We start from the raw sequence: 15336 nt of genomic DNA, 5'->3' as shown, positions 1-15336 counted from the left end.
GCTCTGCAAAATAATATTGTTAACACACTGTTCTTCACAATTGAATTATAAGATCTATGCAGTCAGTGATATATCACGCATTGCAGCTGAGTCTCGGTGGTTCTTTAACACTAAACTGACTATTAGTGTAAGTTCTGACACCTAAGAGCATGCACAACTGTTATATTTGTAGTTTTGAATGTCAGTCCATAAAAGATCTGTTACCCACATAAGCATGACTTGTAATATTAAAGAAAACTTGTGTGTGCTAACTTCCTAAAATTTGTAAATAACTGTTTATTTTTAATTTAGTTTGTGAATCCTGTATTGAGCCTGTTCCCTTGTGTAATGAAGGGGAAATTCTCACCGTAGACCTTCATACCATACGTTACTGTTGTCCTCATTACTATTGTGGTGAGTGTAAACATTAATACAGTCTGTTACCAAATTTAGTAAAAAAAACAGGGAGTGTGTGTGAACATCTCTTTGGTGCAGCATTTAGGGTGGACTTTGTCTAGAGACTAAATACTCGAAATTAGGGTGTCTACTTTTGAGGTGGATTTAAAGTTGTTGGTACATTCAGTGGTAGTCTAGTCAGCACAGTCAGTAGAGCTTATGTACCTCACCAAGCAGTACATGGCTACTTTCATGGAGATCTAGATACTGATATATTAATCTGGTCTGAATCCCATCCTTAGTGTATAAATATACAACTGTTCATAAGTATCCATATACTAAAAACATCTGCAATAAAATGTGTTAAACCTCTGTTGTCCTCTTCATTAGTGTTTGGACTGCTGATTTTCAGGTGAAGGACTGGGCCATGAGTTTCAAATACTACTGATCTGATTAGTATTCAAACAGTAAGCAGACCAAGAAAAATATTTGCAGTGTAATGTAGCCATTTTGCTAGCCTTATCAAACACAAAGACTACTATGTGTTCTTAAGTAATGTCAGTAACTGCTTAATTTAGATCAGTGGGTGTTCCTGAATTAACTCTTGTCCTAGTACGGTCTCTGGGTTATTTCAATTTATTTGGATTCTTCCAGTAGGTTTGGAGCTTGCTGATTTTTACTTCAGGTGGTTTCACCTTCTGGTCCTTTCCTTCTCTAGTACTTCCACAATGGTGAAAGTATGCAAAGGCTTTTGCCACTGTCTTTCCGATTTCTCACAGCTAGAAATATAGATCTTACTATGTAGACTTCTTTCAGAGTCTTCATAAATCTCTTCAATGTTGCAGGCATGTGCAGTTATTAAAGTCATTCTAGGGGGAAAGCTGTTCCCCATTACATGACAGAAATTTAGTTTAAGTTTGCAGCAAAGCTTAGAGAAAAAAAATAATTCTGTTTTTATAAAAGGTGTGACTTTGTCTTTGGTGCTTGTTATTAGCCCAAGTCACTTCAAAGAAAGAGTATTAAATGGTTGCTCCATAATGGTTTCTCTGAATTTAAAACTTCTCTAAGGCAACTGGAGACATTTTTGAAAATCTTTGATTATGTTTCAGTTCCAAATATGACTGAGATACTTAAGACACACAAGCAAAAAAATAGATCTAAAAAATGTCCTTATTTTTGCAATGGTTTATTAGAAGAAATATAAGCTGGAAAGTTCAGATGAAATTTAAGTACATTCTGATATCTGTTTTTCCTCCCTATTTAGTTTGTGATGAAAATTTTTGTCCTGAGCCTCCTATGAATTGCACAGATGACATGACACTTGTGAAGGAAAAAATACCTGGGAAGTGTTGTCCAGAATGGCACTGTGGTAATTACTTCATTCTTTAGTCACTGCTGTTAATAAAAACCAGCAATTAGCTAATTGACTAACATGCTTTTCTTGTTCTCAGAATGTAGTTGTGAACATGCTACTACGATGACTTGCAAATTGGTAAGAGCTGTCCTTTAAATGTATTTTGAATGGTGAGCTGTGTTCTAACTCCTCCTTTTCCATTCTTTGTTAAATTAGTTGTAACGGGGCCCACCAGCCCCCAGCTCAGGCATGAATGAAATGGCATGAAACTCCAGGTTTCTGCACAGTATTGTTTGATGTTCCTTGTGGAAATTTCAATCTGTGTGTTTTAGGATGACAAAAGAAGAAGAGTAACTGTAATGCTATTCAGCCCAATGTCGACTCAAACCAATATGCTGGAATTTTCCCCACTTCAACAATTCATAAGTGTTTTTAATAATTAATAAGGGATGAACTTTTTGATCAAATGTGAATTTGGACAAATGCGTTATTTGTTAATCATTTATACTTTCAGTTAGAATGATTTAGCATTATTGAATGTAGCAGGTATGAGAAGTCATAAATATTTTGTTCTTTGTAGACTCTCACAACTGGGACTGTGATCTAGAAAATAATTACAAATCAATGTTCAAACTCCTACTGTTACTGTAGTGACAAGGGACAGTGTCCCTATCAAATGCTAGTAGTTTATACTTCCCTTTATGTGAAGATTGCATAATGTAACATATATATATGAGCTACAGATTTTAACAGTTTTACCTCTCTTTTGGAAGAAAGTTTAGAGCAGGCATTCCTTTCCTGATATGCTTATTATTGAAATAAATTTGTATCTCAGAAAAAAAACTGCTGTTTAGCCATTCTGCTGGTTAAACAGAGCAAATGATGTCCTCTGCTCCTGTTTAAAAAGATAAATACATTGAGTAATTTGAAATGGGCTATTTTTTCTTGAGGTCACTGCAGTTTTTCTCTTTTATGGAAGAAGAGGCAGAAGCGATGAAGACCACAGTTTAATTTTTTTGGAGAAAATCTCTGTTCTTGGCTTTACATTTATCTGTGTGTATCTTTTCAAACTTTTTTTATCTTTTTATACTCAGGGAGAAGTTCAAAAAATAGATAGTAGTATTTCCAGTGCTTGTGGATGCACTCACTACATTTGTGGTAACTTTTTATTATTCATATCTGCTTGGTTTTAGATTAAACTAAAAAAGGCATGCAAAGAAAACCAAAATAGAGCCATTATCACCTCAAATGTAAACAATCTACATAGATAAATAATTATACTCTCATTTTTGAATTACGATTTCTCTACTAACTCATCAGTTTTGTGGCTTACAGTGTGAGGCATAGGAAGCTATTTACAGTGTCCATGCTATTTATCTATCAATCAATCTATATATTTATGAATCCATTCATCCATGTGTGCTGCTGATCTCAATAAGCCAGCATGAGGGCATGTGCCCAATTTTAAAATTGCTCCTTTCCATAACTCAGCCACCTTGTGTGGAGGGGATTTCACCCACACAGTGCTCAAAAGTGTGTGAGGCATTCCTCAATGCCAGCTGTAGCTCAGACTAAACTGCCTCTAGGAACAAAGCACAGATTTACATAATGGCTTGAATGTAATAATGTCTCACAATTAATTGTAGGAATACTATCTTAACAGACAGAAAGACAGAAAAATATTGCAGAATAACTCATGTAATGTAAGTGGTCTGATTTTAAATATCGTAACTGTAAAAAATAAAAGCAACCTTTTTTTTGTTTTGTTTTTTTTAACTTCCATAGAAGAAACATTATCAATTTTAGGCAGATATGCATTTTTTTAGCATTTCCTTGAGCTGAATTACACCCTCACGTTCTTTTCTTGTTTGGTAATTTACACCACACACAGATCAAGTCTAAAACTTGAAAGGTTTTTGCAGCATGTAGAACAATTCCTTACTTCTGTTCTTGCAGCTTTTCTGTTACTTTGTTTTTTTTTTCTTTTTTTTTTCTTTGTTTTTTTTTCTTTTTTTTTTTTCTGTTACTTTGTATTTTTTTTCTTTTTGGTGTTAGAGAAGGATGATGTGTGCATCTTCCAAGAGGTAACTGTACTGAATCCTGGACAATCAGTGATTCAGTACTTGGATGGAGACCTTTGTTACACTGTGCAGTGTTTACGAGAAAAAGATCACAACACAGGATACAATGCCATGCATTTTACAACAGTGAACTGTTCCCAGCAATGTGAAGCAGTAAGTATTCTTAAAACAGAGGAATTATGCAGTTAAATAAATAAAACTTCACAATTAAGATGAAAATCAAAAAGCACATTTTTGCTAGTCCAGTTTGCTCAGCAAGAGCTAAAAAAACTTAACAGCATCTTTTAAGTGTTTTTTAGCAGTGAACATAAATATATCCATCCATACATTGTTCATTTAGGTGTAGTTATTTTCAGAATTCAATGAATTTTCATATTTTATATATATATGTAAACATATATATATGTGTATATTTAAAGCAACCTCTTTTTTTTTCTTTTTTGGTTTTCCTTTTCTTTCAGCATCAGTTGTATATTCCTTCTTCCAGTCACCATACTTGCTGTGGTACCTGTCAAAATGTGTCCTGTTCTGTTCTTACTGAGAATGGCACACAAATTGTGTATGAGGTAAATACCTCTGGAGAGGGACAGAAAATAATTATAATAATACGATAAACACAGGAATCTGACAGTCACTTCCTTATGTGAGTCTTGCTTCAAACTTCCTTAGTGTTGCTTATGCAACTAGCAGCTGTCTGTGGTAAATTACGTAATAGGGAAAAGGTGTATTTATTTTTAGACTTGCCATTTCACAGTAGATGAATACCATGTTTCACTTTATTGGTTGTAATTATCTTCCACAAAGATGGGTGAATGTCAGCATTTACTTAAGGCCAGATAAGTGCAAAACAGAGATCTAATTGTAGCTCTAAGTCATATGCTGTGATTTAGCTGACCTGAGAATACTTTTGTGCTTCTGGATCCACATCAGGACTCCTGTGTTCCTCTCTTCCCATAGCCTCTCTTCTCCCTGCTGTGATTTTTACAAGCAAGTGTTCAAACTGAATCGCTGGGATTCAGGATCCTGATGGTGCACTCCAGCAACCACATACAGTGAAATTTAGGTGTTGCCATACCTTGCTTCATCCTTGTCATTGATTTTAGAGATTTGAGGGCAAAATAAAGCGTAAGCCCTTTTTCTGATGCAGATCCACTCTAGTACACTTAGTATCTCCATATAGGAGCCATTGCTGCAGTTACAGGATGGCTTTCCCTCAACTAGTGTGGACAGATTTCAACAAACCTTACACTCCAGCACATACCTGCAGCACATAGGCATCACTTTTACAGACACTTGAGTTGAGATACAGATGAACTGTGTTGTCTTTGCTGACAATGGTTTTGTATTATGCATTTAGGAAGGCAGCACCTGGACATACAACTGCACAAACTACACATGTGCAAAGACTGTGCTGGGGGCTATGATAGTGGGCTCTGGTGTGGTCTGCCCCCCTTTCAATGACACTGAGTGCACAAAGGTTTGTACTTTGGCTGAGGTGAGTAACAATAACTCATCTGTCAGTATGGACACACTTGAAAGAGCACACATACTTCATGTATTTTCTTTAAACTTAAAAAAAGTGGTAAGTAAGAAGATGTAAGTGATAAATTTTTAGTCTTGTTTTCTAGTTTTCTGCTTGCATTTTGGCTAACAGTATCTGAGAGTGCAAAAACTATTTTCAGGCTTCAGTATTGACTGCATTTAAAAATACTGTTGAATTGGATTTGTACTTGAGATATTGCTGTATTAAGTGCTAATCACTATGTACTACTTTACTTCAGAATAATATTTTGACAAGATGTACATATATATTAAATAAATCAGATGAACCAGTTTGGAAATCTTATAAATGTGAACCGCATTAAAAATTCCTTAAATGCAAGGATTAGAAGGCTGACTATGTATATAAACTTAATTATCCCTTACGTTAAAACATTGTATAATATTAAAAAAAATGCTTATCATACTTGAAAGGATACCTATACCTATACCATATATCTAAAAATGAAAATTTGGCACGCCCATATAAGCTGGTTTGAAGAATGTGGATATTTTGTGTACATTACAAATTCATTTCAAAAACTTTTACTTCTGTTTTATTACTTCTCTAACTTTGTAATACTTCTCACAATTCTAATTCTTACAATTGTGACATGCTGTATACAAACTATATAAACAAACAAACAAACAAAAACCAATGAACAAACATGTAGAGAGGGTAAATACCAATCGTTTGAGTTGGAAGGGACATTTAAAGGTCATCTAGTCCAACTGCACTGCAGTGAACAGGGACGCATACAGCCAGATCAAATTACTCACAGCCCCATCCACCTGACCTTAAATGTCTCCAAGGATGAGGCATCTACTACCTCTCTGGGCAACCTGTTCCAGTGCTTCACTACCCTTATTGTAAAAACCTTCTTCCTTATATCCAATCTAAATCTCCCCTCTTCTGATTTGAAACAATACTCCCTTGTTCTGTCTCAGCAGACCCTGCTAAAACCTCTGTCCTCCTCTTTCTTATAGCCCCCTTTTATATACTGAAGGGCTACTATCATATTTCTGGGGCTTTTTCTTCTGGCTGAACAGCCTCAGCTCTCTGCCTGTCTTCATAGGGGAGATGTTCCACCCCTTGAATCAGTTTATGGCCCTCCTCTGAACACACTCAAACAGGTCCATATCTATCCTGTACTGAAGACTCCATATCTGGACACAGTACTTTAAGTGAGGTCTCACCAACACAGAGTAGAGGGTCAGGATCACCTCCCTCAACCTGCTGACCACGCTACTTTTGATGCAGCCCAGTATACAGTTGGCTTTCTGGACTGCGAGGGCAACACTGCTGGCTCATGTCCAGCTTGCCATCCCCCAGTATCCTCAAGTCTCTGGCAGGCCTGTGCTCCATCCTTTCAGCTTATACAGATAATGGGGGTTGCAGCAACTCTGATATAAGACCTTGCACTAGCTTTTGTTGAACCTCATGAAGTTCACCTGGTCTCACTGTTCAAGTTGGTCTAGGTCTCTCCAAATGGCATCCCATCCCTTGGGCATGCTGACCGCACCATGCAGCTTGGTGTCATCTACAAACTTGTTGAAGGTGCACTTGATCTCACTGTTGATGCAATTGATGGAGATATTAAAGAGCATTAGTCCTAGTACAGACACACTAGAGACTCCTCTCATTACTGATCTCCATGTGGACATTCAGCCACTGACCACCACTCTGTGAGCACACTCTCACAACCAGTTCCTCATCCATCAAACAGTCCACCCATCAAGTCCATTCATTTCCAATTTGGAGAGAAGGACATTATGGAGACCATGTCAAAGGTCTTATGAAGTCCTCACTATCTATTCACTTGTTCACTAGCACAGAAGGCCACCAGAATGGTCAGGCAAGACTTGCACTTGGTTGTCTCTTATCACCTCCCTCTCTTTCATGCGTCTCAGTATAGATTCCAGGAGAATCTGTTCCATTTTCTTCCACAGTGCAGGGGTAAGGCTGACAGGTTGGAAGTTTCCTGAGTCAAAAGGATATCTTCTTCACTTGCTTACACTTTTAATATCTAACAAACAACTCTGGAAAAAAAAAGAAAAAAGAATATTATTGTATTGTATTTAAGAAAAATAATTTAGCATTTTCACCATTTCACATTTCATACCATTTCATACAGATGTGAAATTCTGCAATTCACCTTCTGTTTCAGAAGTCTGTATTTATGTGTATATATATGTATATATATATGTGCGTATAAATACCCATGTATATACATATAATGTTCTAAATAGCTCTTTATTAGGAATTCACTCTCTGCTTGGTGTATGAGTGGTGTAAATCCTTTACTGTCATACACAAAGTTACAAGAATGATTTTCATTAACTTTCTGACTAAATCTCAGTGGTGGAGAAATAGATGATAGTAGATGATATAAAAAGCTGTGTGTAGAAACTAAATGATTTATTTGAAGGAGATCGGATCAGGTAAGATTAGTAGTGACAAGTTCATTTCCAGTGTTAAAAACTGAAGAATCTGTGAACCAAACCTTCATGTGATGAGTGTCTGTGTGATTGTCTTAATTTAGATTGTATCATTTTGTACTTGTCGGACATCTTTAAAACATGGCATCTCTTGAGGTACTATGCACTGTTGCATTGAGCACAGTCTTTTTTGATATATTCTCCTTTTATTTTCCTAGAATGGAGGAATTGTGCAGACGTACAATGATGGCTGCTGCAAGACCTGTAAGTGATGAAGGCTGCAATAAGTGCTAATGTAGCTTTGGTTTGGAGGGCTGTGTTTTTTAACTCCTCGCTGAGGCAAAGATAAGGGAAAAGCATGCTGTTCCCCCCACAAATCAAATAAAATTATTATAGTTACTTAACAACTCTTATTAAAAGTTCTTGCTTTGTTTGGCTGCTGTCTTTGTGGTTTTTAACATTATTGTTCTGGAGTATAACCAATTTCTCCAAATATAATCTTTGGAAAATGAAAAATTACATCAATTAAAATACTGAAAAGATTACCTTTATTGCTCAGTAGACTGTGAAATATTGCCAATATAATTTGCATCATAAAAGATAAGGATTTTCTTCCCTGAAATAAATTCTTAATTTGATTATCACTGTCCAAAAATACAAATTCATTCTGTTTTATCACAGTATATTTTCTCAGATCAGAATACTATAAAACTGAATACTGAAATAAAATATTTTTAATTGGAAATGTTTTCTTTCCACTGTAGAATATATATTGAAATCCCAAATGAGGAAAAGTTTTTGGGAGTTGAATAATTTGAAAGTTCCCTAGACACATCCCTAGATAAATCCCTAGTTCCCTAGAAAAATCCCTAGATACAAAATTGACTTTTTGATATCTGGAAATGTATTCACTTTCTCTGAGTGTGTCACCTTAAAACATTCTTAATGAACTGTAATGCAAGTTTGCATAATGTTGTCATAACCTATGCAAGTTTAAAAGCAAGCTGCAAGTGAACTCTGATTATCTCTTCAGTTTTGACTCAGAAAAGTTTTCTGATCAAGTTCTCTAATTATCTGTACTTAAAAAGAAAACTCTGTAATACGAAGTTAATATGAATATGAATATGAATTCTTATGGAATATGAAATTAACTATGTAGTGCAAGAACTTGTTGAATGCCAGAGAAATTACTTTCTCCCTCTTTTGACCTTTCTGTGCTTAACATCAGAATTAGAACATTCAGAATAATTAGTCTTTGGGATTTTTTTTAAAGTAAATCTTTAGTTAATAATATTGAATAGGAAGACTTAATATTCATTTTTATCTGAAATAGAATTGATCAATGGTCTAGTTTCTATGCTTTGCAAAGCCTTGAAACAGATCTTGAAGTATTGTTATAATCTACCATATGCAAAACATTGAAAATTAAAGCACTTTTAATAAACAGAATGCTTTTTTTTTTTTTGTAATTACAATCAATAGAGAAAATTAACAGACCAGAATTGTGCTAAATGTTATACTTCAGAAATTCTTGCTCAAATGGCTGCTAAAAAAAGATATAATTTATACAATTATATGCTATTTTTTGTTGTTGTTGTTGTTGTTTTAACTAAAAGCATGTGCCCAGTGGTGAACTGGATAAAAAGAGTATGTATAAATAGAGCTTGCAACGCCTTGGGGTTTTAATGGGAGCAAATAGTCTTTCTGGAAGAGCTTGATTCGATGCATGCAAAGTGACTGCATATATTTAATTCTTACCTTGCCATAGAGAGTTGCAAAAGTTTGGTTTACAAGGAGGTATTCAGTTTTATGTTTATCAGGAGAGTAATGAAGTTTAGGCTATCTTTAGTGAGACTTGAAGCAGCTACACAGTTCCTAAATTTGGAGGACTATCAGGAAAGCTCATCACCTTTTGCTAAAAGAAAAATTGCAGTTGGCAGTGTAAGAATTAATGAAATGTCATTTATATCAACATGTTTTTTTTTTCCATGAGAAACTTATATTCCTAATGGTTCTGCCAGGTTCTGGATTGGGTCTATTACCCTTTGCCATTAGTCCAGTAGTGCCTACGGGTAGTATTAATTGTGAACCAGGTATTATTTTTAATAATGTATTTTCTTAATTTAGTAATTTAGTAAGCACTGCTTGTTTATATCATATATCTGTCATCACCACTAAATGCAACCATGCATTTAATGGCATTGGGCCTGATACTGAGAGATGCTGATATCCTGCTTGCCTTTCAGATCAGTATTTTCTAAAGCTTGGTCAGGGTTCACTGCTCAGCACCTGTCAGGATTAGGTTCATTGATTTACAGTATATGCTGTGGGTGGTTCTTCCTCCTGTTCATTTCTTAAAATGATTTTAATACGTAAACTTACTGTACAGGGTAGCTATAACAAGAAATGATGTTACTGATAAAAATATTGTCATCCTAAGTAATGTTACCATGAGATTTTCTGATCTCGTGTCTCTGAAGTTAATGTCTAAACTATTCTTGCCTTTAAATATAGCAAAAGTGCCCATTCCTGTCTGATTTTATCCTTGCAGATATGGATTTATGCTGTACTTGTCACAAATAAAATGTTTTCAAAGTAATGAAAATGTTGGGGGAAAAAAACCATGCAATCCTAAGTATGATCATGTGTTAATAAATACTCCTCAAAATGGAATTCTTAGTGATTAGAGAACTGTTGCATTATGATAGTATTTCTTTCCTTCAATTGATAGAAAAGTTGCAGTAAGTGGAGTAGGATCCCTCACTCACATAAGGAGCAAAGAAAGCAAGCACACCTGAACTGAGTGCAGATCTTTTTGACAGTTGAAGAGTGAAAAGTTTAGCAGCAGGGAAGTTTTCATTAGACTGGTACCTTATATGCTGAAATGTCATAAAATGTTGAATCATAGAACCACAGAATGGCTTGTGTTGGAAGGGACCTGAAAGCCCATCTAGTTCCAAGCCCCTGCTGTGAGGAGGGTTGCCAGCCACCGGCTTAGGCTGCCTAGAGCCTCATCCAGCCTGGCCTCGAATGCCTCCAAGGATGGGGCATCCAAAGCTTCTCTGGGCAGCCTCTGCCAGCACCTCACCACCCTCTGAGAAAAAATTTCTTCCTAATGTCTAATCTAAATCTCCCTTCTTTTTGCTTAAAACCATTTCCCCTTGTCCTATCATTATTAGATCATGTAAAGTCATTCCCAATCCTGCTTACAAGCTCTCTTTCCAGTACAAGAGAACCACATAAAGGTCTCCCCAGAGCCTTCTTTTCCGCAAGCTGAAAAAGCTCCCTCAGCCTTTCTCTGTAGGAGAGATGTTCCAGATTTACCTCTCTATGACTTGTAGAAATACAAGGATCTTATCATCTACGCACATTTATGCTGGCAAATGCTTTCCAATGGAAAGGAATAATGGGAATTTTTTTTTGTCAAGTGCTGCTGAGGAAAGAGAATCAAAATAATACAGGTGTCGTCATCTTCTAGTTTCAGAGGAGAATCCAGTTTGATCCTGCAATGTTCAGATTAAAATCTGGTTGAATATCTTGGTTACTCAGAGCTCAACTAATCTTATAAAAATGCACAAAAGGATTCTGGAGGAGAGAAAAGTTGTCCTTTATTTGTTCAACTGACCACGCAGGCATGTGCTGATAGTGGAGAGGCCCTATTGAACAGTGGTTATTCTTCTGTAGGCTGGATGCCCAGAATATAGATGATTTTGATGGTTACTGGAATTTGAGATCAAAACAATTTCTACTACATAGATATCAATACTAAATAGTCTGGTAGGGACTGCAGCATGGAAGACTTTATATTTATTTCAGTATTATATTATTATATTTTAATACACTATTATTATTATTTAATATATTATTATTATTTTAAATATGGATTTGCACTGTACAGCTTCGTTTTTCAAACAACAGAAAAGATCTCCTATCAGTATCTCCCAGGATGTACTGAAAATGTAGTATTTTCATAAACCTATATCCTATAAATGCTACATAATTCAGTCCTGGGTAGTAAAAGCATGTAACATGTAGCAAGTATTTTCATCTCTCACTTTCAAAGCTTTCTTCAAGGATCTATTTCTCCAAAGAATATTGAATTTTATTATTCTGTTTAAATTTTAAGCATTCAAATTAGCATCAAAGCGGTAATCTCATTCACAGCTTTATCTTCTCAAATGTCAAGTTCAAGGAAGTGTAGTATCAAAATCATAATTTCAGTATTCCCATTAAAAACAGCGTTAATTCTAATATTATTCAAAATTTATGCATCTTTCTCCTAATTACTATAATGCTTGCTATATGGGCAATTTTAAATCTTATTACTGTTTTCATATTTATAAAATCTGTATAGCTTAATGCACCAGTTGATACTTCATGTGCCAGCTATAAATTGATAATTCCCCACAGGAATTTTTTATTAACATATGAGGATATATATATATTTTTTAATTACATAAGGAAGTAGTAGTATCAGTATGTACATAAATAAAAATAGTGCATCATCATTAAAATTATTTGAATATTTTCATGCTTTTATTATAAAAAAATTGGTACAAATGCAAATCAGTTCAACGTGCATCTTTTTCCATATTTTATCAGGCAAAAAGGAAGAAAGGATTTGCCAGAAAATGACAATCAGGACAACTATAAGGAAAAATGACTGTATAAGTCAAAGCCCGGTAAGAATAAAAAAAACATTTTTCATGCTGGTCCTACGCCATGATCAAGTCAAGTATCAAGAAGTAGGTCATAGCTATCTACATGCAACAAAAAATGTTGCTGTCTTCTCAAAAGCTGGCCTTTGACCTGATGAATGTTATTCTACTTGTAAAAGGAATTAAATCAGCTGTTCCTGTGGCTGGAAGAGTGAGCCCTCCTACCTAGCTTCAAATGAAAAGTACACAGAGTATTTGCACAAGTACACTAAACTCTTCCCCATGAAATAACATCCCATTCTAAAAGAGTAGTAGAAATGTGTCCTATTACAATGTGATGGTAAATGGGCTACACTCCCCCTTAAAGAACTTTACTCTCTGGGTGTCATCTCCTCCACATTGCATGTCTCCGTATCATAAACTCACAGTTCCCTTTACTTTGTTATCAATTTAAGGCATCTTATTCTTCAACTTTGATTTATTTCTGTCTATAAAACCCAGGACTGGTCTGATAAGAATGTAACACTTAAAAGAGAAGCAGTTGACACAATGTCTTGGGACTTCTGAAAGGCCTGCAATGAGATTTTACTGAAAAACCTTAATAGTCTTAATAGAAGAGGCAACACAGTCACAGATTGAAAGCTGGACAGGTTGATTTCCAGCCTGGTAGAAGGAAAACATAGATAAGGCTTCACTACAGTAATAAAAGTGTGTGCTGTATTTATTTAGTTTTAGAACAGTAAATATTGAGGGAGTATAATGAGAGAGATTGTTAATGACTAGGACAAGATCTAAAGAAGTTATTTTTCTGCTCTCAAGTTTGATGAAAGCTATAAGACTAACCTGTTGACCTAAGTTCTTTGGATATGGCCCTTCTGTTGAAGTGCTGCTTGAAGAGAGTGCATCAGAGAGTACATTTCATAGGCTTCATTTGCATAAGAAATTAAATTAAAACAATATCACAAAAAAAACCTAGGTCTAGTATAATCACTTCTGATTTCCTAGCATATCAACATTTGTTGAAGTTCTAATGAAAACTGCCAATCTACCAATTTCTGCTACAGTATTGGCTAGGGAGACTTCACATAATGTTGTATGAGAGAAAGCTTGTGCCTGCTTTAGTGTAGTGCACAAATAATTTTATAGCCAACTTCTTCCCTTGCTGGATTGTTACATCTACTTTCTGGATATATTTGTTACAGTGATGACACAACTTATGTTGCACCCTTAGTTGCAAGCACTATGAGTACAAAAGGAAAATGCTTTTGCACTATTACACTTTTCCTCTTGAACCTTAAAAGAGAGTGACAGATTATCCTTTGTTTTCCTTAGAAGAATATAACTTTTCAGCAGTGAACATGAAATGAACGTTAATTTAGCTACAATGTTTTGATGTTATTCATCAGTAAAGTAAGGATTCAGTTTTGTTATCCACAGCACAAAGTTGAGCTTGCTCCAAGCTAAGAAAGAGTGCATGATTAAATAATGAAAACCAGATGATTTCACATAAACTGTACTTAAAAAATGTATCTCCATTTGAATGAATTTTAAAAGTTAACTTTTAAGATCAGAGTTCTTTTCAAATGTAAAAATCGATCTTAATCAGAAAGAAGTTTGGAATGTTACATCCTGAAACAAATCCTAAGATGTCTAATTCCAATTCTTTATTTATTCGTAGATAAATGTGGCTTCTTGTGATGGAAAATGCCCATCTGCAACAATTTTCAATGTCAATATTGATAGTCATTTAAGATTCTGTAAATGTTGTCGAGAACTTGGAACGCGCAATCTGACTGTGCCTCTACACTGCTCAGGAAACGGCACTGAAATTATGTATGTCATTCAAGAGCCTGTAGACTGTTCATGCCAATGGAACTGAACATTACTGTGAACATGATTTTGTCTGAAGAACTGAAATGACTTTCCTTTCAGCAGAGCGTATTTTCTGACCTTGGATGGATGTAGTACTCTACAAAAAGAATACGATATCAATGATGCTTTATAATGTAACTTTTCTGAAATTAAGTAGAGATTACGTTGTTTTTCAAATTTCATTTTTAAGTATCAGCATGTATAAAAATAAACATATAAAACCTTTTTTACAAGGTGTAATTTAGGTGTCATTTACTTTTCAACAGCTTTCTGATGAGCTGTTGATGTCTTTGTTTCGTGTTTTCAACTTGTACTTACTTGTTAAATTTCAGAATTTATAAGTGTTTCTGTCACTTCTTTCAGTGGTTGGATTTTCTGTTGAGGACCATCATCAGAACTAATATTCAAAAGCAGAAGATGCATATAGTGCTTTTGAGAATGACTGAATTAATGTATTAAAAAATATGAAAAAAACATTCAATGCAAACATTTTTTTGTCTTGCTGAAAGATCTGTCTTTTGTCTGTTAAACTGTTGACAGTGATTGGACTCTGCTTAAGCTAGAAGTCACAAGACACAAAACAACTATGGTCTATAAGTAGTTTTATTTCTAGAGTAATAGTGTCTTTAAATCATTGCCATTTATTTAATTTTGGCGAATAGTAAAAATGCTAAGCTTGACTAAGTAAGGGTTGAAGTGTTCAAACATTTCTGTCTTTATTACAAACAAAGCTCTTTCTGATATGAAGAATTTTTTTTTTATCATTTTTTTCAAATAAGATATTGACTGCCTGCTTCCTAAATATAGAATAAAGTTCTATGTATATACATATTTATTTTTAAAAGAAGGAGACTGCACATTTTAATTTTTCATAATGTGTTTCCTCCTTTGTTTGACAGTTTGAAATTTTGTGTCCAATAACCATTGCTTTCTTTTAAGTATAGAAATTTGGACTACTGACTGAATCTAGGATTTATTTTTGTGTACGGGAAGAAAAGCCTACATGTGAAGTATCTTT

The 15336-nt window shown here is 34.9% G+C and overlaps 1 protein-coding gene across 1 annotated transcript in view; it reads left to right on the top strand.

Annotated features, from left to right (window-relative positions):
- The window catches only part of OTOGL (otogelin like), a gene marked incomplete at both ends in the record, with an annotated part of 90268 nt that extends 75943 nt beyond the window's left edge, over positions 1 to 14325 (top strand). Inside the window, 11 exons of the mRNA XM_079547603.1 lie at positions 292 to 393; positions 1640 to 1744; positions 1827 to 1867; positions 2824 to 2887; positions 3785 to 3963; positions 4272 to 4376; positions 5168 to 5287; positions 8007 to 8052; positions 9810 to 9881; positions 12391 to 12470; positions 14125 to 14325. Coding sequence (XP_079403729.1) covers positions 292 to 393; positions 1640 to 1744; positions 1827 to 1867; positions 2824 to 2887; positions 3785 to 3963; positions 4272 to 4376; positions 5168 to 5287; positions 8007 to 8052; positions 9810 to 9881; positions 12391 to 12470; positions 14125 to 14325 — 1115 coding nt within the window. The remainder of the gene's footprint in view (positions 1 to 291; positions 394 to 1639; positions 1745 to 1826; positions 1868 to 2823; positions 2888 to 3784; positions 3964 to 4271; positions 4377 to 5167; positions 5288 to 8006; positions 8053 to 9809; positions 9882 to 12390; positions 12471 to 14124) is intronic.
- Positions 14326 to 15336: the final 1011 nt, after the last annotated feature.

This window comes from Tetrao urogallus (genome assembly GCF_951394365.1).
Source record: "Tetrao urogallus genome assembly, chromosome: 1".
In the NCBI taxonomy this organism is placed as follows: Eukaryota; Metazoa; Chordata; class Aves; order Galliformes; family Phasianidae; genus Tetrao; species Tetrao urogallus.
This window is presented reverse-complemented; position numbering and strand designations above follow the sequence as displayed.